Source organism: Hemitrygon akajei, chromosome 6 (assembly GCF_048418815.1).
Source record: "Hemitrygon akajei chromosome 6, sHemAka1.3, whole genome shotgun sequence".
Taxonomy (NCBI): Eukaryota; Metazoa; Chordata; class Chondrichthyes; order Myliobatiformes; family Dasyatidae; genus Hemitrygon; species Hemitrygon akajei.
In genome coordinates this window covers 96,641,825-96,663,540 of record NC_133129.1, presented here as the reverse complement: position 1 = coordinate 96,663,540, position 21,716 = coordinate 96,641,825, and the positions used below count along the sequence as shown (strand labels likewise).

The 21,716-nt window shown below is 46.0% G+C and overlaps 1 protein-coding gene and 1 long non-coding RNA gene across 3 annotated transcripts in view; one reads left to right on the top strand and one right to left on the bottom strand.

Moving 5' to 3' along the window:
- Nucleotides 1–2,906: 2,906 nt before the first annotated feature.
- Nucleotides 2,907–7,581, top strand: LOC140729319 (uncharacterized). The gene is made up of 3 exons (XR_012099304.1): nucleotides 2,907–3,753; nucleotides 4,499–4,649; nucleotides 6,034–7,581. It is a non-coding gene; the product is annotated as an uncharacterized lncRNA (long non-coding RNA).
- Nucleotides 7,578–21,716, bottom strand: part of LOC140729318 (calpain-5) — a 56,717-nt gene continuing 42,578 nt past the window's right edge. For both annotated transcript variants that reach the window (XM_073048945.1, XM_073048946.1), the window contains 4 exons: nucleotides 16,920–17,116; nucleotides 15,015–15,136; nucleotides 10,537–10,673; nucleotides 7,578–10,218 (listed from right to left, as the gene is read on the bottom strand). In XM_073048945.1, coding sequence (XP_072905046.1) covers nucleotides 10,042–10,218; nucleotides 10,537–10,673; nucleotides 15,015–15,136; nucleotides 16,920–17,116 — 633 coding nt within the window. In that variant the 3' untranslated portion in view covers nucleotides 7,578–10,041. The remainder of the gene's footprint in view (nucleotides 10,219–10,536; nucleotides 10,674–15,014; nucleotides 15,137–16,919; nucleotides 17,117–21,716) is intronic.

The following is a 21,716-nucleotide window of genomic DNA, read 5'->3' as shown; positions in this document are numbered from 1 at the left end:
CGGGTGCAGGAAGCAGCAGCGATCTGGTTGTCAATGTCGTCGAAGATTTTCAACCTGAAAAAAAGACTGTATCCTGCCAAAGGATTTTGGCCAGAAATGTCGACTGTACTTTTTTCCATAGATGCTGCCTGGCCATGGAAAGACCACGGTTACCCACGTCGTATGACACAGCACATAACGAATGAACAAACCTTGCTCCCTTCCTCCGAAAGCCATCAAATGTGACACTTTCATACGTTCAGGGAGCTCACATTCACATTTCCTCTCCCAGAGGTGTGAAAAACCATTTTTAGTCTCTGGTGTGAGTGAGCGGTGCATCTACCCAGGGGTTGCATCTCTAAACACAAGCATTTAATGTAGCTTCATTCACTCGAACCACTTGAGTTTCAGACGGTCAGGACAATGGTCTGGGATTTTACGGACATACAAAACTATGGACAGTAAAACTCCGACATTAACCTTTCTGCTTCTACCAGACCAGGCTGAAGGACTCAGTCAGCAAATTACTGTCAACATCAGTGCTTGTTTAGTTAAGACATAACCTCAATCCAACAGCTTCCTCTTAGCCTTCCTGTCTGGTTTTTACAAAACAGAAAATGCAGAACTGTACAGCATAGAAAGAGTCCCTTCGATCCTCCATATGGTACTGAACTAACTAGTCACCAAATGATGAACTAAACTAATCCCTTTTGCCTACACTTGTGTTTAATATTTCAGTAATATTGTAAATACATTTGTTTGTTTACATAATGCACCGTGGGTTATATGTAAAAGTACGTCAATGGCATACGTCATCACGCCACTGCGTCATAAGTGTGCGCCTCACTAAAGAGTACACAAGGATCCCTGGCTCCATGTCTTCCTTTCGATTAGTTTTTGGAAATATTAAAAAAAACAGCGATGAGGCAGTTTTGAGACAAACTTGAGACGAGTACCTATCTGCTGATGTGCAGCATGTTTTTTTCTTCAGAAAGGCAGAGAAATGGTCAAGTAGAAAAACTGCTGCGTGTGATTTCTTTGGAAAAGAGGAGAGATAGTTGAGTTTTTTTTTAAAAAGGCAGAAAATGGACAAAATTCACAAACAATGAGTACCAGATGATAATAAATAATTAATGAAAAAATCAGAATTGGCTGGGTACATCAGAAAGATAGATGCATCCAACCGCACAACAAAACTGGAATATGTATACTGAGTGAATTGAGTGGTATTTTGAAGCTGATGGAATAGCCAAATCAAAGCGAGTACTAGTGTTATTGAGTGGATACAGTCTGCTGAAAAGTTTAACTGCTCCAGCCAAACCAGCTTTGCTGATATTGTGAAAGTAGTCCAAGAACTGAAATCTTTGTCGATTGCAGAACACTTTATGCTGGCTGAGCAAGTGTTGTTCAGCAGCAACCTTGCCATATCGATGCAATGCTCCTCAGACAGGATGAAGAGGTCAATACTCCCCAATGCCATTAGGCTTTACAATTCTACCGCCAGGACTTAAGAACTTTTTAAAAGCTATTATTAATGCTTTGTGAGATAGTGATTTAGATGCATATCATATTTTTTTACTGAGAAGTATTGTATGTAATTAGTTTTGCTACAAGTGTATGGGACATTGGAAAAAAGTTGAATTTCCCCATGGGGATGAATAAAGTATCTATCTATCTATCTATCTATCTATCTATTTAGTATTTCTCTGTTTCTTATGAGGTCGAGTTGCCAGCCCGATGTTCGAGCCAGCACAGTTGGAAAGCGTGAAAGGAGCCGGCCGGATTCGAACATTGGGCCCCTTGGTTCAAATTCCAGTGTTGATGCTGTTACACTACTGCCCAGCAAGCTGACTGGGCAGCCTTGAGATTTACAATGTGTAAGCTGACAATAGACAACAGGTTTCTTTTGTGTAGGCAACATTTAAGAAAACTTCTGATATGTTAATCAGACAGCTACTTGTGAAATGTGGCTTGGTTTTAAGCTGGAAGACAGTTCAAGGAGATTCAGGAAAGATTTGGCTTTTGTGAGTATAAAGAACGAGAATCTACTCTGTGTGCATTAAGGTTATTTCACGAACTTCAAGTGGGAGACAAAAAGCTGCTTGTCAAAGTAGGTACAAAGACCAAAGTCCAGCTGGAATGGAAGGCTAAAAGAAAAGAGTCAATGACGATACAAAGACAGAGGATTCATCGGATGACGTCGGCATGAAGAAACCATGATAAAGGGAGCATTAGAATTGTTAATAAGAGAATACTCCAGTGAACTAAATGCACCTTCCCAAGATCAAGAAGGAGGAGGAGGAGGAGGAGGAAGAGGAGGAGGAGGAGGAGGTTGTTCAGAGCTGTCTGATCCACTTCCTGCAGTCTCAGTCAACTCGTACAACACGGTGGAGGAGGCCCCACAGCCCGAATTGTTTTCACAGCCACAAGTCTCACCTGTCAAGCAAAGCGATCCCTCTCATCAGGAAAGACTTTATTCTGCAAGAGTAAGGAAGCCTCCACAGTGAAGAAATCTTTAACCTGAAATGGGACTTTTTAACATTTTACTATGCTGTGGAAGTCTATGGAGATACTTTATTGATCCCAAAGGAAATTAGAGTCACAGTAGCATTACAAGTGCACAGAAATAAATATTAGAAGTAGAAAGAATAAAAACAAAAAAATTACCTCAAACGGTCTAACAGGAGGAGGTTATCATTTCCCTGGCTCATGGCTGAGGGGGAGGATGACCTCATTTGGTAGTTGTATTAAATCATATACTGTGTATATAGGTGAGATGCATTCTATATTGAGTTGGATTTCATTGCTGAGCGGGGAGACGTGTTGTGTATTTAGTATTTCAGTAATATTTGAGGAATGTGGATGAGGTCTGGCCCTGTGCACATAGCACACAGGCCCCCTGGTGTGTGGACACAGCTTGGTGCTTGCGAACCAGATCCCCAGCTGCAGGTAACTGGCCCCACGTCCTTGTGGACAGCCTCGCGAGAGACGAGGGCTACGGGAGTAAACCCAGATGGCAGATCCGGAGTGGAGCCCCTATGGCGGCTGGACGTCATTGAACATCCTTCCGGCAGCTCCCGCAGCCAAGTTGGTGTCAAACATATTGCTTCATAAGCTTTCCCTTGGACCACACTGGCGAGGCCGAGAGGGGGATCTTGACAGCTGGGCATCTCAGGATCTCTGTACCTTCCACCCAGACAGACAGAGCGACCATTTGGAAAGTATTGTATATTGTTTGAGAAAACACTCTTTGTTTAAATAACTCATTATGGTTATGTATACGAAATCCATGAATGAAGTACGTCACTGCGTCATACGTACGTGTCTCGCTTCAAGTAAAAATGAAGTTGGACTCATATTCTGGACTCTTGGTCTTTTCCTTTCTGTTAATTTTGTGTTTTGAAATCACAAAACTTAAAAACTTCATCCCGGTCAGCTGTGTAACAGAGGACTACCTGACTGTGGGCTGTTCTGAGGGACAGGGACACAGACACACGTCGAGACAGTCACACAGATATATTATACACACGTCATCGGGGAGGCCGTTAAATCTATCGCTGTGGGCCCGAAGACCTGAGATCTTTGTGATCTTCGGGCACAGAGCTCGTAAAAAGCGATGAAACGGACTTATTAACATTGTAAACCAGCGGGTTGTTATGTCTCCCGCTCGCTGTGAAAATGGGGGACACCTCCCTCTCCCTTATTAGGGAGAGAGAGAACCTGTGGGTTGCCGAATGCCGGATGAATTACGACAGTCTTTGGGGTAACTGCAAGGTCTGTATCTTTGCTATCGCCTGGCTCACGCTTGTGCTTGGTAACAGGTGCGATTTTTGTTTTGTTGGTGGAGGGAGGGGGGATTGTTGCTCGTCGCCGCTTACACTTGGGAGGGGGGAGCCTTTGGGGTTCTCACGTTTAACTGCCATTCATTCTTTGGGGCACTTCTCTGTTTTCGTGGATGTTTGCGAAGAAAGGTCGTTTCACGATGTATATTGTATACGTTTCTCTGTCATTAAATTGGACCCTTTGACAGGCTTCGAATGGTGCTGGAAGATCACCATCTTGGTGAAGGAAGCCCTTTGCTCTGTCTGAAAACCAGTCAGGCACCCAGTGAGACGTCCACAAGGGAATGTTACCAACGGGAAAGTTGCTTCTGTTGTTATTGTTGCTTGTGTTGTTCTGCTGAACATGGGGGCATGTTATATTGGCTCCAGAATGCCCCCAGTATGTGGGTTGTTAGTGTAAATGAAGCATCTGACTGTGTTTTGATGTACATGTGATGAATAAAATTTGAATCTAAATCTAGGGTCCTGCAGCCACTGGACACCGTGGGGCTGGGTTTGTGTAACTACCTGTGGGGAACAGGAGTAGTGTGAATGCATCGTGAGAAAATGGTTTGAGTAGATTTTAAGATAGACGTCACTGGCTGTACCTATTATGAATAAAGTTCAAAGTTCAAAATGAATTCATGTATGTCACCATGTACAAACCCTGAGGTTCATTTTCTTGTGGGCATTCACAGTAAATACAAAGAAACACAATACGGTCAAGATAAGCTGCACATCACAAGATGGACAAACAACCAGTGCGCAGAAGATACCAAACTGTGCAAATATACAAAAAGGGAAAAAAAGTAATAAATATCGAGTACATGGGATGAAGAGTCCTTGATGGTGAGTCCATAGGCTGTGTATTGTTAAGTGTATTTCTGGAATGATTAAAGGAAACTGATAAAAAGGAAAAGGATCCTGTCCACTTTGCCCACCTTGCCTGTCCTTGACAAACCTTCCCTGTGCACACCAACCACCTTACCAGTGTACTTGACCCACATTACCTGTGCACCTAGAGGCCTTGAGGGCTTGCACTGCACACCCCCCTCTTCATTCTGTCCCCTGGCAATCCCAGGCCACACCATGCCTGCCCCTCCACCACCCCCACCTACCCTTCCCACCATCCAAGAAGCCAAACGGAATTTCCAGGTGAGCCCGTGATTTACTGGCATCGTCCCCACCCTTGTGAATGGCATTCAGTGTTCACACTGCGTGGCCTCCTTTCCACTGGTGAAACCAGAAACTGACTGGGTGACCAGTTTGCAATTACCCATGATTAATGTCCCTCTCAACCCCATTCTCCTGCCTTTACTCCATAACCTTTGACATCCTGACAGATCAAGAAAATAGCAACCTCTGCTTTAAATATACCCAATATCAGCCTTCACAGCATCTCTGGCAACAAATTCCACAGATTCACCACTCCTTGGCTGAAGAAAATCCTCCTCATCTCCATTCTAAATGGACATCCCTCTATTCTGAGGCTGTGTCCTCTGGTCCAAGACTAGGTCACTACAGCAAACACCCTCTCCATATCCACTGTGTCTAGGCCTTTCAATATTTGATAGGTTTCAGTGAGATTCCCCCCTCATTCTTCTAAACTCCAGTGAGTACAGGCCCAGAACCATCAAACACCCCTCACACGTTAACCCTTTCATCCCCGGGATCATTCTTGTACACCTCTTCTGGACCGGCTCCAGTATCAGCACATCTTTTCATAGATATAGAGCCTAAAACTGCTCACAATACTCCAAATGCAGTTTGACCGATTATGCTATAAAGCCTCAACATCCCAGCTTGTTTCCATATTTTCGTCTCTGGCTTTGGGCAGCTCACTCACTCTCCCTCCCTGCTTCAGAAGGGGCTTATTCAGCCCGTAACCATTCCTTCTGTTTTCCCTTGTTCCCACAGCATCACCATTAACAACGTGTTACACAAAGAGCCACCGTGTTCAGCCATTTGGTCTTACCCTATCACAGATACTCTTTCTGTTCCTCTCATCCCTCCCTCCATCTTCTCTCTGATTGCCTCCACAACCTGCCCTCAACTCCTCTGGTTCCCCATCTCCTCTCCTTTCTTCAGTCCTTTATGCCCCCCACCCCTACCCACCCAATAACCAGCTTGTAATCCTCCCCCCCCACACCTTATTCTAGCTTCCTCCTCCTTCCTTTCCAATCCTGATGAAGGGTCTTGGCTCAAATCATCAACTGTTTATTCTTCTCTGTAGACACTGGCTGACCTGCTGAGTTCTTCCAGAATATTCTATGTATTGCCTGGGGGTTTCCAATCTCCTTTTTATCCCATGGACCCCTACCAGTAACCGAGAGGTCTGTGGACCCCAGGTTGAAAACAGACACAAACGATGCTGCAGATGAAAACCTGGAGTACCAAGTGCTGGAGGAACTCAGGAGGTCTGTGAAGGGGATTCCAGAGAGGGAGCATTGACAGAGGGTTTCACTGAACTCGTGTTGAAGAGAAGCTGGAAACTTGTTTGGGGTAGACATCCCTTGAAGAGAATTCACAGTGGATTCAATCTCAAACACGAGAAAGAAACTGCTCCCCCGCTGCCCTCTGTCTCTTGGACCGTGTGCTCAACCCTGGGCCAGCTCCGATCCGCCTGATTTCACCTATCAGCTAGCCTCATTCTCCCTCCCCCACCTTTTTACTTTGGTGTCTTCCCCCTTCCTTCTCAGTCTTGATGAAGGGTCTCGGCCGAAAACGTCAACTGTTTATTCATCTCCATAGATGCAGCCTGACCCGCTGAGTTCCTCCGGCGTTTTATGTGCATTGCCTAGGATTTCCAGCATCTGCAGAATACCTTGTGTTTGAGAACACTCTGCTGTAAATGAAGTAGTTTTCTGTCTTGGGGACAAAAGACGTGGCAAATGCTGGAACTTGGAACAACTAGCAAAAAGATGTTGTTCCCAAATAACTTAAATTGTTCTTCTCCTTCCTGTAATGGGGTGACTCCAAGTGAATGCAAAGCTCCAGATGTGGCTAACCATATAAAGCTGTTTGCAAGTGCAGTTTTAACACAGAGACCTGAGCCAGAAAAGGCTTTATTCTTTTTTGAACGTGCCAAATGCAAAGCTGTGAGGAGACTTTTCTACAGCAGTTGGCCCTCTTACCATTGGCTCTACCAGCTAACTGGCTGAGATTTGTATTACATTCAAGAGTTTCACCCTGATGGGATGTGGAGGTCGCTCAGCCCTCTGAGTTCCTGCAACAAACCAGGAACACCTGATAAATTATCTGAATCCCAATCGTCACGTGCGCATGCTGTTGTCGTGTGGACCAAGTTACCAGAGAGAAGTTACTGGTAGTTATGGAGCAGAATCTCTGAGACTCAGCAGGCTTCATTTAGAGCCCCTTTCGAGGGAAGAAGGTGTGCTTGACTCTACAGGACACCACCTTTAAATGCTAAAGATCAAAGGTCAATGCTTCGAACTACACACCACCCTCCCACCTCCCTCTTTGCACCCACAGAACAGACACCCAAATAACAAATTTAATCAGAATTGTCTGGTCTTCCAATTAACTGTGGTTCACGGTCTTAGGAACGCCTTCTCCGGAGCTGCATTTTAAACTTAATCCGCAGTTCATATTCACATCTGAAGCCTAGTGGCTGAAGTCATTTGCTGAAGTTATTTGCTATATGTGCTTAAAAAAAACTCTTTAATACTCACTTTGAGGAATGCAGATTGAAGTTTTTAAAAAGATAATTTTTTGGGTTGATTTTTTTACCACCTCTTGTGTATTTAATATTTCAGTAATAGTTGAGTAATTTTGTTTCAAGCATCTTTGTTTAATTATTTACAGGTTTTATGTAAAAATATGAGTTGCATATGTCATGACACCACCATCTGATATGTTGGCACCTCACTTAAAATAATCACAAAGTTAGGCTTGGATTTTGGACTCCTGTGTCTTTACTTGACTGAGTTTAACATTCTGAAGTTACAAAACAAAGTAATCTTTTTTAAAGCAATTCCATAAGAGAGAATTTCACTCCACATCTCAGAGTCTTGGGCTTGGGTTTGGAAGTTTGCACAGGCAGACTTCCATCGGCCCCAGGGAGCGTAACACGGCGGGGTGGGAGGGAAGTGGTCAACTGTACTCACGACCACCGTCACTTCCGGGGATCTTGCTCTGTAAAAACAGGGCCACCTCGTTTGCCTGGACTTTCAGGATGCGCCCACCCACGTCTGGGGTCACATCAGGTACAGTAAAGTTCTAATAAGAGGTTCTGTAGATGCTGGACAGATGAGGCAGCATCTATGGAGGATGATAAATACTCAAACTGGGACCAAGGCCCTTCATCAGGATATAATCTGGTATTTCCCAACCATTCCAGGATGTGGAAGTTTTAGACAACATGTGGAGATTTTCCAGGATGGTGCCCTGTCTAAGAGATTTGAAACTCCACTAGTTTGGGATGAAGATTTCAGTGTTCTGGATTAAAGAAAGGACAGGCGATGGAAATGTTCTGGAAAGGGAGACTGTTGCCCCCTCCATGAGCAGAGGTCCCTCAAATCAGCCCCTTCCCCCTCCCTCAGGAGGCTACAGGGTGTACAGGCCAACTCTCAATGTCACCCCTCAAAGGGTGTTGAACGTGTCACCACTAGCAGGCAGGTCGAGGTTAGCTTTGGGAGGGTGTGTAATGCTTTGACGGAGTGAGGCTCTCAAAGTGGGGAGGCCTCATTGAAGCCCATTGATTAATAAAGGGCCTAGATTCCGTGGATGTGGAGAGGATGTTTCCTGTAGTGGGGAGAGTCTAAGACCAGAGGACACAGATTCCGTGGATGTGGAGAGGATGTTTCCTGTAGTGGGGAGAGTCTAGGACCAGAGGACACAGATAGAGTGGATGTGGAGAGGATGTTTCCTGTAGTGGGGAGAGTCTAGGACCAGAGGACACAGATTCCGTGGATGTGGAGAGGATGTTTCCTGTAGTGGGGAGAGTCTAGGACCAGAGGACACAGATAGAGTGGATGTGGAGAGGATGTTTCCTGTAGTGGGGAGAGTCTAAGACCTGCAGACGCAGCCTCAGATGTCCATTTAGAGTAGAGATGAGGAATTCCTTTAGCCAGAGGGTGGTGAATCTGTGGAATTCATTGCCGCAGATGGCTGTAGAGGCCAAATCGTCGGGTGTATTTAAGGCAGAGGTTGATAGATTTACTGCTCTGCCGGTGACCTCAGGAAACAGCAGAGTTGTGGACACAGCTCAGCACATCAGGGAAACCAGTCTAACCCCACCCCCCATGGACTCTGTCTACACATCTCACTACCTCAGTAAAGCAGCCAGCATAATCAAAGACCTCACCGACCCTGGACATTTCCTCTTCTCTCTTCTCCCATGGGGAGGAAGATACAATAGCCTGAAAGCTTGTACCACCAGGGTGATGGACAGCTTCTACCCCACTGCTCCCAGACTCTTGAATAGACTTCTCATTCGTTAAAAAAACTATTGGTATCTGAATTTGGCTGGTGGGGTGGAGATACGCCTCCACCAAAGGGGGTGTAAAGTGCTCCTTCCCTCCGCTAGCCTGCAGGTCACCCTTGGGCGAGGTGTAGCACCTGCTTAGCCCCAGATCAGGGTCACGGGAAGCCATGGGAGCAGGTGGTGGGGTGGTCGTACGAGCAGCCGGTGCAGATCACAAGTCCTGGTTATGCGACCACTGACGACAGGCAGACAATCTCTGAAGAGTATTGATAATGGCTGGGGTCACCTGTCTTGTAAAGACACTGCCCAGAAGGCGGCAATGGCAAACCACTTCTGTAGAAAAATTTGCCAAGAACAGTCATGCTCAAAGACCATGATCACCCACGTCATATGACACGGCACGTAATAATGAGGCTGATATCTGAATCTACCATTGAACCGTCATTGAACAGTCCCGTGGTACGACAAGACAGAGCTTTGACCTCACAGTACTTTGTCATGGCTTTTCACCTTGTGGTCTGCCTGTACTTCCTCTGCAGTTGTAACTGTGTATTCTGCATTCTGTTACTGGTTTCGATACGGTGAAGTGATCTACCTGGATGGACGGCTTACAAAACAAAGTTTTCACTGTACGTGTGACAATAATGAACCAATTTCCAATTCGGGCCATGAGATTGTTGACGGTTCCACGGAGTCGGTCCCGTGTGACGCCGTGACAAGACCCAGGCCGCCAGGCACAGTTGCGTCTCAGGTACAGGAGATAGGTGGATCACGTGCGGAGAAGCGGCGGGGAGGTCAGATGGCTGTGAGTTCGTCGCTGGAGGAGATCTCGACCAGCAGAGAGCCTGGCTGGTGCCGGGGCTCTGAGGGGTTCTCGAGACGCTGCACGTGGCTGGAGCCACTCTCGTTCTCCGCAGCCAGCACGGTGGCCTGCCCCAGCAACGTGTCCCTCAGGAAACCCTTTGACCAGACCTGTGGGTAAGTGGGAGAGGAGGGGTGGTTAAACACGGGGTGGGGGGGAGGAGGAGAGAGAATGAGGTACACTGAGAGCGGTGAATATGCAGACACTGGGAATACTGTGACCCTTGACCCCTGAACCCACGACTGTCAGCATTTTGACCACTGACCTGCCATGACCCCTGATTTCCCGGAGGTGGTCAGTGCCGTGAACCCAATCCCACCAGGTTTGGCACTGTGAACTTTGACCCATGGACTGGCACCATGACCCCTAGGCCACACGTGAGCAGTGCCGTGACCTGACCCATCCTCCCCCCGAATGGACCCCAGTACCTGGATCTTGATGGGATTCCGGGGCTTCCTCCTATAGAAGAGCCCCTTGAGGTCAAAGTCGGGGCTGGAGGTTCCCTTGTGGACGGCCGATTTCAGCCTCGTGCCCTCACAGCTGATCAGCACATAAGAATCCGGAGCTGGTGGGGGTGGGGGGGAGATGGGGATCAGGTTTAAAAAAAATTCAGGGGTTTAGGTAGTGACATGTATGTACTCTGATCATAAAAATTTTACTTTGAACTAAACACAGAGGCCCTCCATGGATCTAATCCCTCCCCCTCTCCCTCCCTCAACCCCTCTCATCCCGTCTCGGGCCCACGTCAACCATCGTATCCCTGTCTCACTCCCAGCTTTCCCCACAGCGCGTTCTTCATCCCCTCTCCTCTCCTCTCCCAAATCCGTCACTCTCCTCCTCCTGAACCAGCTGCTCATCTCCATCCCTCATCAGCACACAGAACACAGAATTGTACAACTCAGGAATAGGCCCTTTGCCCAATGGCCCACAACATGATGCCTAGTTAGCCTAAATCTCCTTTGAATGCACATGTGACCATAGGTTAGAGGAGAATCAGGCCATTTGTCTGCTATGCAATTTCATCATGACTGATCCCTCCTAGCCCCAATCACCTACCTTCTCCCTGTATCCCCTCATGCCCTAACTAATCAACAACTTAATCAACCTCTTCCTTAAATAGATGACCATTCCCTGGTGTGTCTCTTGTAGGATCTTGTATACCATTCAGAATTTAGAAGAGTACAGCACAGGAAAAGGCCATTCAGCCCACAATGTTGTGTTGTGCCAGCTAAAAAGCAAATCAGAAACACCCAAACATTAATCCCTCCTACCTGCACCATGTCCATATCCCTCCATCTTCCTCACATCTCATCCTTAAAAGCCTCCGTTCTGGCAGTGCGTTCCACCACTCTCGAGTAAAAAACTGATCACTCATCCCCCTTGAACTTACTCCCTCTTACCTTCAACGCTGCCCTCGGGTATTAGACCATGGAAAACATATACTGTCTGTCTACTCTATCTATGCCTCTCATAATAGTGTAAACCTCTATCAGATCTCCCCACTCCACCCTCAGCCTCTGCTGCTCCAGAGAAAACAACCCAGGTTTGTCCAGCCTCTCATGATAGTAACATGCCCTGTAAACCAGGCAGCATCCTGCTAAACCTCCTCTGCACCCTCTCCAAAACCTCAACGGCCTTCCTATAGTGGGGCGATCAGAACTGTATGCAGGGTATTCCAGATGCGGCCTAACTAAGTTTTATGAAGTTGCAGCATAAGACTATAAGACATAGGAGCAGAATTAGGCTATTGTTCCTTTTACCAAAATGCATCATCATACATTTCCCAACACTGTATTCCATCTGCCACCTTTTTGCCTATTCTTCCAATTTTTCTAAGTCCTCCTACAATCGCATTGCTTCCTCAGCACTACCTACCCCTTCACCTATCTTCATATCATCCACAAACTTTGCCACAAAGCTATCAATTCCATTATCCAAATCATTGACAATGTGAAAAAAACGGTCCCAATACTGACTCCTGAGGAACACCACTAGTCACTGGCAGGCAGCCAACCAGAAATTGTCCCCTTTATTCCCACTTGCTGCCTCCTGCCTGCCAGCTATTCTTCTATCCATGCCAGTATCTTGCCTGTAACACCATAGGATTTTATCTTGTTAAACAGCCTCATGTGTGGCGCCTTATCAAATGCCTTCTGAAAATCCAAGTAAATGACATCCACTGCCTCTCCTTTGTCCTTCCTGCTTGTTACTTCCTCAAAGAACTCTGTTAGGCAAGAATTCCCTTTACAAAAACCATGCTGACTTTGACCTATTTTATCATTAGTCTCCAAGTACCTCAATCTCATCCTAAATATAGACTCCAACACTTTCCCAGCCTCTGAGGTTAGGCTAACTGGCCTGTAATTTCCTTTCTTTTGCCTTCCTCCCTTCTTAAAGAGTGGAATGATATCTGCAATCTTCCAGTCCTCCAGGACCATGCCAGAATCAAGTGATTGTTGAAAGGTCGTTGTCAAATCATTGTTATCTCTTCAGCAACCTCTCTGAGGTCTCTGGGATGTGGTCCATCTGGCCAGGTGACTGATCGACCTTATGACCTTTGTATTTGCCTAGTACTTTTTCTTTTGTAATAACAATGGCTCTCATTCTCACTCCATGACACTCTCACAGACCTCTGGCACACTGCTAGTGTTCTCCATAGTGAAGCCAGATGCAACATACCCATTAAGTTCTGCCATTTCTTTGTCCCCCATTACTACCTCACCAGCATCATTTTCCAGTGGTCCAAAATCAACTTTCACCTCCCTTTTACACTTTATATAACTGAAAAAACTTTTGATGTCCTGCTTTATATTATTGGCTAGTTTGCCTTCAAATTTCATCCTTTCCTTTCTTATAGCTCTTTTAGTTGCCTTCTGTTGGATTTTAAAAGCTTCCCAACCATCCAAATTCCCAGTCATTTTTGCTCCCTTATACAACCTTTCCTTGGCTTTTATGCAGTCCTTAACTTGCCTTGTCAGCACATGGTTGCCTACCCCTGCCATGTGAGAACAACTTCTGTGGGACATATCCTGCGCCTTATGAACTATTCCCAGAAACTTCAGCTGTCTCTATTCTACCATCATCCCCACCAGTATCCTCCAGTCCACCTGGGCAAGCTTCTCTCTCATGTCTCTGTGATTCCCTTTATTCCATTGCGATAGTGATACACGTGACTTATGCTTCTCCCTCTCAATTTGCACAATGAATTCAATCATATTATGATCACAGCCTCTCTAGGGTTCCTTTACCTTAAGCTCCTTAATAAGATCTGGGTTAATACACAGCACCCAATCGAAGATTGCCTTTCCCCGAGTAGGCTCAAGCACAAGCTGTTCTAAAAGCTATCTCATAGGCATTCAACAAATTCCCTCTTGTGATCCAGCACCAACCTGACTTTCTGAATCCCCTTGCATATTGAAGTCCCTCATTACAATTATAACATTACCCTTGCTACAGCTCCCTTTGTAATCTCAACCCCTCATCTTGGCTACTATTTGGAGGCCTATATATGGTCCCCATCATGGTTTCCTCACCCTTGCAATTTCTTAATTCAACCCACAAAGATTCAACATTCTCTGACCATACGTCACCTCTTTCCAAAGATGTAATTCTATCTCTTACCGACAGATCCACACCACCACCTATGCCTTCCTGCCTGTCCTTTTGATACAAAGCATATCCTTTGATGTTAAGCCCCCAACTATGGCCTTCTTTCAGTCACGACTCAGTGATGCCCAACGGCATACTGACCAATCTGTAATTGCGTCACAAGTTCGACCACCTTATTCCGAATGTTATGCACACTTAAATACAGCACCTTCAGTCTTTCATTCTTCACCCTTTTGAATTTTGCCTCTGTGGTGCAATTTAACTGTTTACTCTGTCTGCATTTGTACCAATCATTGGCTTTTCCTTCCTTACAGTCATGTTACAGCTATCATCACTTGTAAACCTGCTGGCTCATCATACTGGTTGCCATCTTCCTGCCATATTAGTTTAAACTACTCTCAACAGCTCTAGTAGACCTGCCTGCAAAGATATTGGTTCTCCTCAGATTCAAATGCAACCCATCCCTTTTGTATGGGTCACACCTGGTGTCTCAATGATCCAGAAATCTGCCCCCTGCTCCAATTCTTCAGCCACACATTTATCTGCCACCTCATTCCTAACCTCACTGTCACATAGCACAGGCAGCAATCCCGAGATTACCACCCTTGAGGTCCTTTCTCTCAGTTTCCTTCCTAACTCCCTGTATTTTTGTTCAGGACCTCTTCCCTTTTTCTACCAATGTCATTGGTACCAATGTGTGCCACAACTTCTGATATAACCTCCTGACTTTCAAACTCAATGCCTCGCCTTATAAAAGTGGGTAATTACTAAGGTATCAAACAATTGGCTGAAAGAACTCAGCAGGGGGAGCAGCAGCTGTGGTGAGAAATAACATGTCAACATTTTGTGTTGTAATCCTGTATCAGGACTACTCAAGCACTTACTAGGATATCAAAACATGAGAAAATAAGCAGATGCTGGAAATTCAAAGCAACACACACAAAATGCTGGAGGAAGTTAGGCCAGGCAGCATCTATGGAAAAGAGTAGTGTGGATCCTCAAGGGGAAGAGGACAGAGTGGGGGAATGGTTGCTTTGGGAAGAGGTGGGGTGGTGGCCCATCGGAGAGGGGAAGGGAATGATAGTGGGAGGACCAGAAGGGAGGGTAAGTAGATGGTGTATATGGAGGGGTGGTGTATATAGAGAAGGAATGGAGGTCTGCAGGCAGGGATAAAGTAGCAAATCCCCTACAAAATGCCAAGAATCAGGTTCTACTGAACCATCTCTTCCAGCTTTGGAAAGACAAACCAGGGCTGTGGACCCTCCCTCCTCCCTCCTCAGATCGCAATTATACTCACGGCTGGATGATCCCGGGAGCAGCAGGCCAGCCCCGCTGTGGACGTGGATGGAGGTGACCCGACTGGGGTAACCAAGGCAACATCTCCAGAAGGAAGGCCGGGGTTGGTCCAGTGTCAGCTCCCTGCATAGACGAGGGGGTGGGGGGGGGGGGGGTAACAGGCTCGTCAGTGTGCAGGGCAAGAGGATGGATACTCAGTGGTCCTGGGCACAACTTCCTTGCCCTCTTGTGCCCTAGCAGGACCCCTCGTCTCCAAAATTCCCAGTTTTCAGCTGGTCTGAGAACACATTCTCCCCTACGCTTCAGCCTTTACAGACGCTGTTCAACCTATTCGGTATCGAGGTTCACAGGGTCTAAATGTCAACAGAGAGAATGTCAAACCTTGGGTCAAATGTCAGTCAGAAAGGGTAAAGGTAGAGGTCAAAAGATCATGAGGCCAATGGATCCAGACAATAATCAAAGGTCAGGAGGTCATAGAGTCCACAGTTGATCTTCTTTCTGTGTAGGCTGAGAAAAGTCCATCTCCCACCCCGCATCCTCACCACATTCTACAGAGGATGTATCGAGAGTATCCTGAACAGCTGCATTATTGCCTGGTTCGGAAAGTGCACCGTCTCAGATCGTGAGACCCTGTAGCGGATAGTGAGGTCAGCTGAAGGGATCATTGAGGTCTCTCTTCCCACCATTACGGACGCTTACACCATTCACTGCATCCGCAAAGCTAACAGCATTGTGAAGGACCCCATGCACCCCTCATACAATCTCTTCTCCCTCCTGCCGTCTGGGAAAAGGCTCCAAAGCTTTTGGGCTCTCACGACCAGACTATGTAACAGTTTCTTGCCCCAAGCTATCAGACTCCTCAATACCCAGAGTCTGGACTGACACCAAGTTTTACACACACAGCAACCTATATATATATAGGTTATATATATATATAACCTATCTCTCTCTCTCTCTCCTCTCTCTCTCTCTCTCTCTCTCTCTCCCCTCCCTCTCTCTCTCTCTCTCTCTCTCTCTCTCTCTCTCCTGAACAGCACTCCACTCCCTCTGCAACCTTTGCTCATGTCTTTCTCAATTCTTGCTAAAACATTGTTTACATTTACATCATTTATTATTATGTTGTAATTTGCCCTTATTAATTACTGTACTGTCTTGCACTATTTTGAACACTGAATGTAGTCCAGTTTAGGCCTGAAGTCTAATGTCGTTTTGTGTTGTTTCAGGTAGTCCAGTGTAGTTTTGTGTTGTTTCATGTAGCACCAGGGTCCTGGAGGAACGTTGTCTCGTTTTTACTGTGTACCGTACCAGCAGTTATGGTTGAAATGACAATAAAAGCAACTTGACTGGACTTGAAAAAGCAAGAGGTCAAATGTTCAAAGGGCAACATAAAAGTTTCTCTAAAAGCAAGATTTCAAAGGTTAAAATGGTCATCCAAATGTTAAAGGTGAAAAGTTCAATGCAAAGGTCAAATAGTCTATGGTTTGCCAAAAAGTGAGAGATCAAAGTTGAAAGGGTTAATGCTGGTCAAACAAATGAGGGATGAAATGTTAAAAGGTCAGTGCAGTGAAAGGGAAGGTTAATTCTCAGAGCGTGAGTCGAAGAAGGAAGAAGACAGCATCTGCAGTTGTATTTTTGTGTAGAGATCAAAGTTCAAAGGGCAGAAACAAAGGCTGGATGTTCACAGAGCCAATGTGTTGAGGAAAAGTTTATAGGTGGGGGAGGGGGTTCAAAGAGCCAATGTGTTGAGGAACAGTTTATAGGTGGGGGAGGGGGTTCAAAGAGCCAATGACTGAATTTTAAAAAAGACAGAGGGTCAATAATGGGAAGTGGGAATTCAGAGGACGATTCAAAAACCAAATGGCAGAAATTGAACGGAAGGTGAAGGGGTGAGGGGTGGTTGGCCTACCTGAGGCCTACCGGCCTGTCGGTGAAGAACTGAAGCAGGAAGCGGCCCTCCAGTCCAGCTTCATAGGTGCTGGCCACCAGCACATAGCGGCCTGGGCCCAGCTCGGCGCGGAGAGAGATGCTCCGCGAATTGGCGTAGGTGGCGCCGGTCACCTTCTGCTGCAGGGCGTGTAGGCGGTACTCCCGGTTGATCTCCACCTGCAGGGTACAGGGATGGGAGAGGGTCACCTCACACCCTCTCGGGGGATCCGCTCACCCCACCTATGCTCTTGCACCTCTGTACAGTCGCCTCTTGCTCTCCCATGCTCAAGGGTAACCTCTCTCTGTAACTCAGTCCCTTGAATCCTAGCAACATCCTCCTAAACCTCCTCTGCACTCTTTCCAGTTCAATGGCATCTTTCCTATAAAAGGGCGACCTTTGGATTATCTTTCTGCAAGAGAATGTAGAACTGCAGCATAGGACAAGCCCTTCAGCCCACAATATTGTGCCAACATTTTAAGCAACACCACGATCAATCCAACCATTCCCTCCCACATACACCTCCATTTTTCCACCAGCCACGTCCCTATCTAAGAGTCTCCTAAATGCCCCTAATGTATCTGCCTCTACCAGCACCCTTGACCTGTGTAAAAAAAAAATACCTCTACCATTCCCACCCTATTTGTCAAATCTCCTTAAAACTGTCCTCTTGTATTAGCCATTTCCAGCCCGGGAAAACCTCATCACCCACTCTGTCTATGCCTCTTATCAACTGACACACGTCTATCACATCGCCTCTCATCCTCCTTCGCTCCAAAGAGAAAAGCCTGAGTTTGCTCAGACCTTCTTCATTAGACACGCTGCCCAACCCAGACGGCATCCTGATAAATCTCATAATTCACCAAATTCACCAACATCTTGCCCAACCGCACCACAATGTCCCAATTTCTACAGAGCCTATATAAAATATTGACCTCCCTTGGAAGTTTTCATGTTTTATTGTTTTACAACATTGAATTACGGTGGATTTAATTTGGCTTTTTTGATACTCATCAACAGAAAAGATTGTTTTGTGTCAAAGTGATAACAAATTTCTAAAATTGGTCTAAATTTATTACAATTATTAAACACAAAATAATTGACTGCATAATTACTCACCAGCCCTTCAAATCAGTATTTAGTAGATGCACCTTTGGCAGCAATTACAGCCTTGAGTCTGTGTGGATAGGTCTCTATCATCTGGACACTACAATTTTTCCCCATTCTTCTTTACGAAACTGCTCAACTTCTGTCAGATTGCATGGGGATCATGAGTAAACAGCCCTTTTTAAGTCCAGCTACAAATTCTCAGTTGGATGAGTTCTGGACTCTGACCTGACCACTCCAGGACATTAACTTTGTAGTTTTAAGCCATTCCTGTGTACCTTTGGCTTTATGGGGCCATTGTATTGCTGGAAAAGAAATCTTTCAAGTTACCGTTCTCGTGCAAACTGCATCAGGTTTTCCTCCAGGATTTCCCGGTATTTCGCCACATCAGCATGTGGTGAAAACCGCCCAGCGGATTATCGGCACCCAATTGTCCACCACTGAGTACATCTACCATAAACGCTGCCTGGGCAGGGCGAAAAGTATTATCAAGGATGCATCTCACCCTAACCATGGACTTTTTACTCTCCTCCCATCCAGTAGGTGCTACAGGAGCCTCCGCTCCCGCACCAGCAGGCTCAGGAAGAGCTTCTTCCCTGAGGCTGTGACCCTGCTGAACCTCACATCACAGTGCTAAGCAGTATTGCACCATATTGGACTGTCTCAGTACTTTCATATTTGTGTGCTGTAGCACTTACTTTTTATTCACAGTTATTTTGTAAATAACACTATTCTTTGCATTTCTGGTTAGATGCTAACTGCATTTCATTGGCTTTGTATCTGTACTCAGCACAATGACAATAAAGTTGAATCTAATCTAATCCAATTTTGTCGCATTCCTTTTACCTTCTGTCATTACTTTGATGGCCGAAAAGCTCAATTTTGGTTTCGTCAGACCACAAAATCTTCTTCCAGCTGACTTCAGGGTCTCCCACATACTTCCTGTCAAACTCGAGCCAAGATTTCATGTTTTTTTTTCAACAGTGGCTTTCTCTTTGCCACTCTCCCATCTCGGCCACTGAAGCTTTTAACTCCTCCAGAGTTGTCATAGGTATCTTGGTGGCCTCCCTCATTTATAGCTGTGCCATATTCTTTCCATTTCTTGATGATTGTCTTAATCGTGCTCCCAGGGATATTCAGTGACTTGGAAATTTCTTTTATCATCTCCTGACTTGTGCTTTTCAATAACCTTTTTGCAGAGTTTCTTGGAATGTTCTTTTGTCTTTGTGGTGTAGTTTTTGCCAGGATACTGACTCACCAGCAGCTGAACCTTCCAGATACAGGGGTATTTTTAAGACAATTGAAACACCTTGAGTGCAACACAGGTCTCCATTTATTTAATTACGTGACTTTTAAAACCAGTTGGCTGCACTGGTGATGATTTGCTGTGTCATATTAAAGGGTACATACTTAAACAGTACAATCAATTATTTTGTGTTTTATATTTGTAATTAATTTAGATCACTTTGTAGAGATCTGTTTTCACTTTGGCACAAAAGAGTCTTTCTGTTGATCAGTGTCAAAAAAGCCAAATTAAATCCACTGTGATTCAGTGTTGTAAAACAATAAAACAGGAAAACTTTCAGGGAAGGTGAATACTTTTTATAGGCACTGGACAGTCATTGTCCTGACTGATGATGTAAGGCAGTGTGCCAAATACATTCTTTGGGATTGAGTCATTAACATCACATGTAGCAAAACACACAAAGAGAAGCTTGTCTTTTGTACCGTTTATACAGATCAAATTACATTGTACTGAGGTAGAACAGTAACATAGAAACCCTACAGCACAATACAGGCCCTTCAGCCCACAAAGTTGTGCTGAACATGTCCCTACCTTAGAAATTACTAGGCTTACCCATAGCCCTCTATTTTTCTAAGCTCCATGTACCTATGTAAAAGTCTCTTAAAAGACCCTATCGTATCCACCTCCACCACCGTTGCCAGCAGCCCATTCCACGCACTCAACACTCTCTGAGTAAAAAACTTACCCCTGACATCTCCTCTGTACCTACACTCCAGCACCTGTGTCCTCTCGTGGCAATGATTTCAGCCCTGGGAAAAAGCCTCTGACTATCCACACGATCAATGCCTCTCATCATCTTAATGCAGAATAAAGTGAAATAAACGATTGGTAGCTGGGGCTGGCTGCTTGTCTGTTGGGTTGTCCACTGATCCTGGAGGCTCGTTCGCAAACATTTTGTCACCGGTCAAGGTGACATTATAGAGCGCTGTTTCTGCCGAGTGCTCGCGTTTATATTGGTCCAACTTGTTCTGATCGGTTGGCTGTTGCACTGGCCGCTAGTCTCCGCTGAGGCCCAGCCAATAACGGCTGAGTGATCTCGGCTGGCCCCTATACCTGGTTATCTGTCGCTGTGCGCGTTGTTTCCTCGGGTATCCACAGCTCACCCCTCGGCCCCGACCCCACAGACGCATCGGTCAGTAAATTGCATCCAGTTTAGTTTGCTCGTTACAGAGAATGCGGACAATAAGGTAGATTGTGAGGTCTATAGTCCAACTTAAAGTACAAGAGGTCCATTCAATAGAGTGATAACAGCGGGCTAGATGCTGCCCGTGAGCCTGATGGGATATGTCTTCAGGTTTGTGTGTTTTCACCAGTACGTCTGTCTGTGACACCACTTTCAGGGAACCGTGACTTGCTGAGTTCCTCCACATTTCCACAGGTGCTACCTGGAGGGAGGGGAGCTAAAGATGACACCAGAGGGTGACTTCTTCCAGTCTCTCTGTGAAACAGTTTAAAATTCTTCTCTGTAATGTCTCTTCTTTCCTTTTCAAGGTGGCTGGGGTCCCGTCGGAGTCCGTGATCTCCAGCTGCACTCAAACTGTGGTTCTTCGCGATGGTGGGGCCCTGCTCGCCGAGCACGTCCGGCAGCCTAGCGTTTTTGACGGCTCCAGGAGCGACCGGGGAGACGGCCCCGCGGATGAACTGATTCCTCATTGGTGGCGCCGATTGGAACATCGAGACAGCAGTGTATGTTGATGTCTTGCTGAGGCGGTGGGGGGGAGGGTTGATGTCTTTGCTGCTGCTTGTGTGTGGGAGGGGGGAGGTTTTGGGGTTCCAACGTTTTCCTGTCATTCAGTCTTTGGGGGGGGGGGGTTTCTTCTGTTTCGTGGGTGTCTGTGGAGAGTAAGAGTTTCAGGTTGTATGTTGTACACATCCTCTGATATTAAATGGAACCTTTGAACTTGCTGAGGATCTCCAGCTTTGGATCAACAGCAGACATTCTTGTGTCTGTGTAATTGTACTGCAACAATCACCAGGGCCCTGCTGCTCACTGTGGAACAGTCCTAGTTTGACCTCACAAAACCCAACACTTAACTCTGAATTTAGACTCTATCCGCCCTTCCTTAACTTACTGGGTAGGCTGTTCTGCACCCTAACCCTGGCAGGGTTTCTTCACTGTCAGCGATGTCCTCTGCAACCTTACTAATGGTGGCCCGTACATTCTTGACCAGTCTCCCCTCCACACTCTGTCTACGCTTCTCGCTGCCTCAGTAAAGCAGCCAGCGTAATCAGAGAGCCTCACCTACACCAGATCTTCCCTCTTCCCCCCCTCCCATCGGGCAGGAGATACAAAAGCCTGAAAGGACATATCACCAGGCTCAAGGAAAGCTTCTAACCCATTGTTATCAGACTCTTGTAGGAAAAAT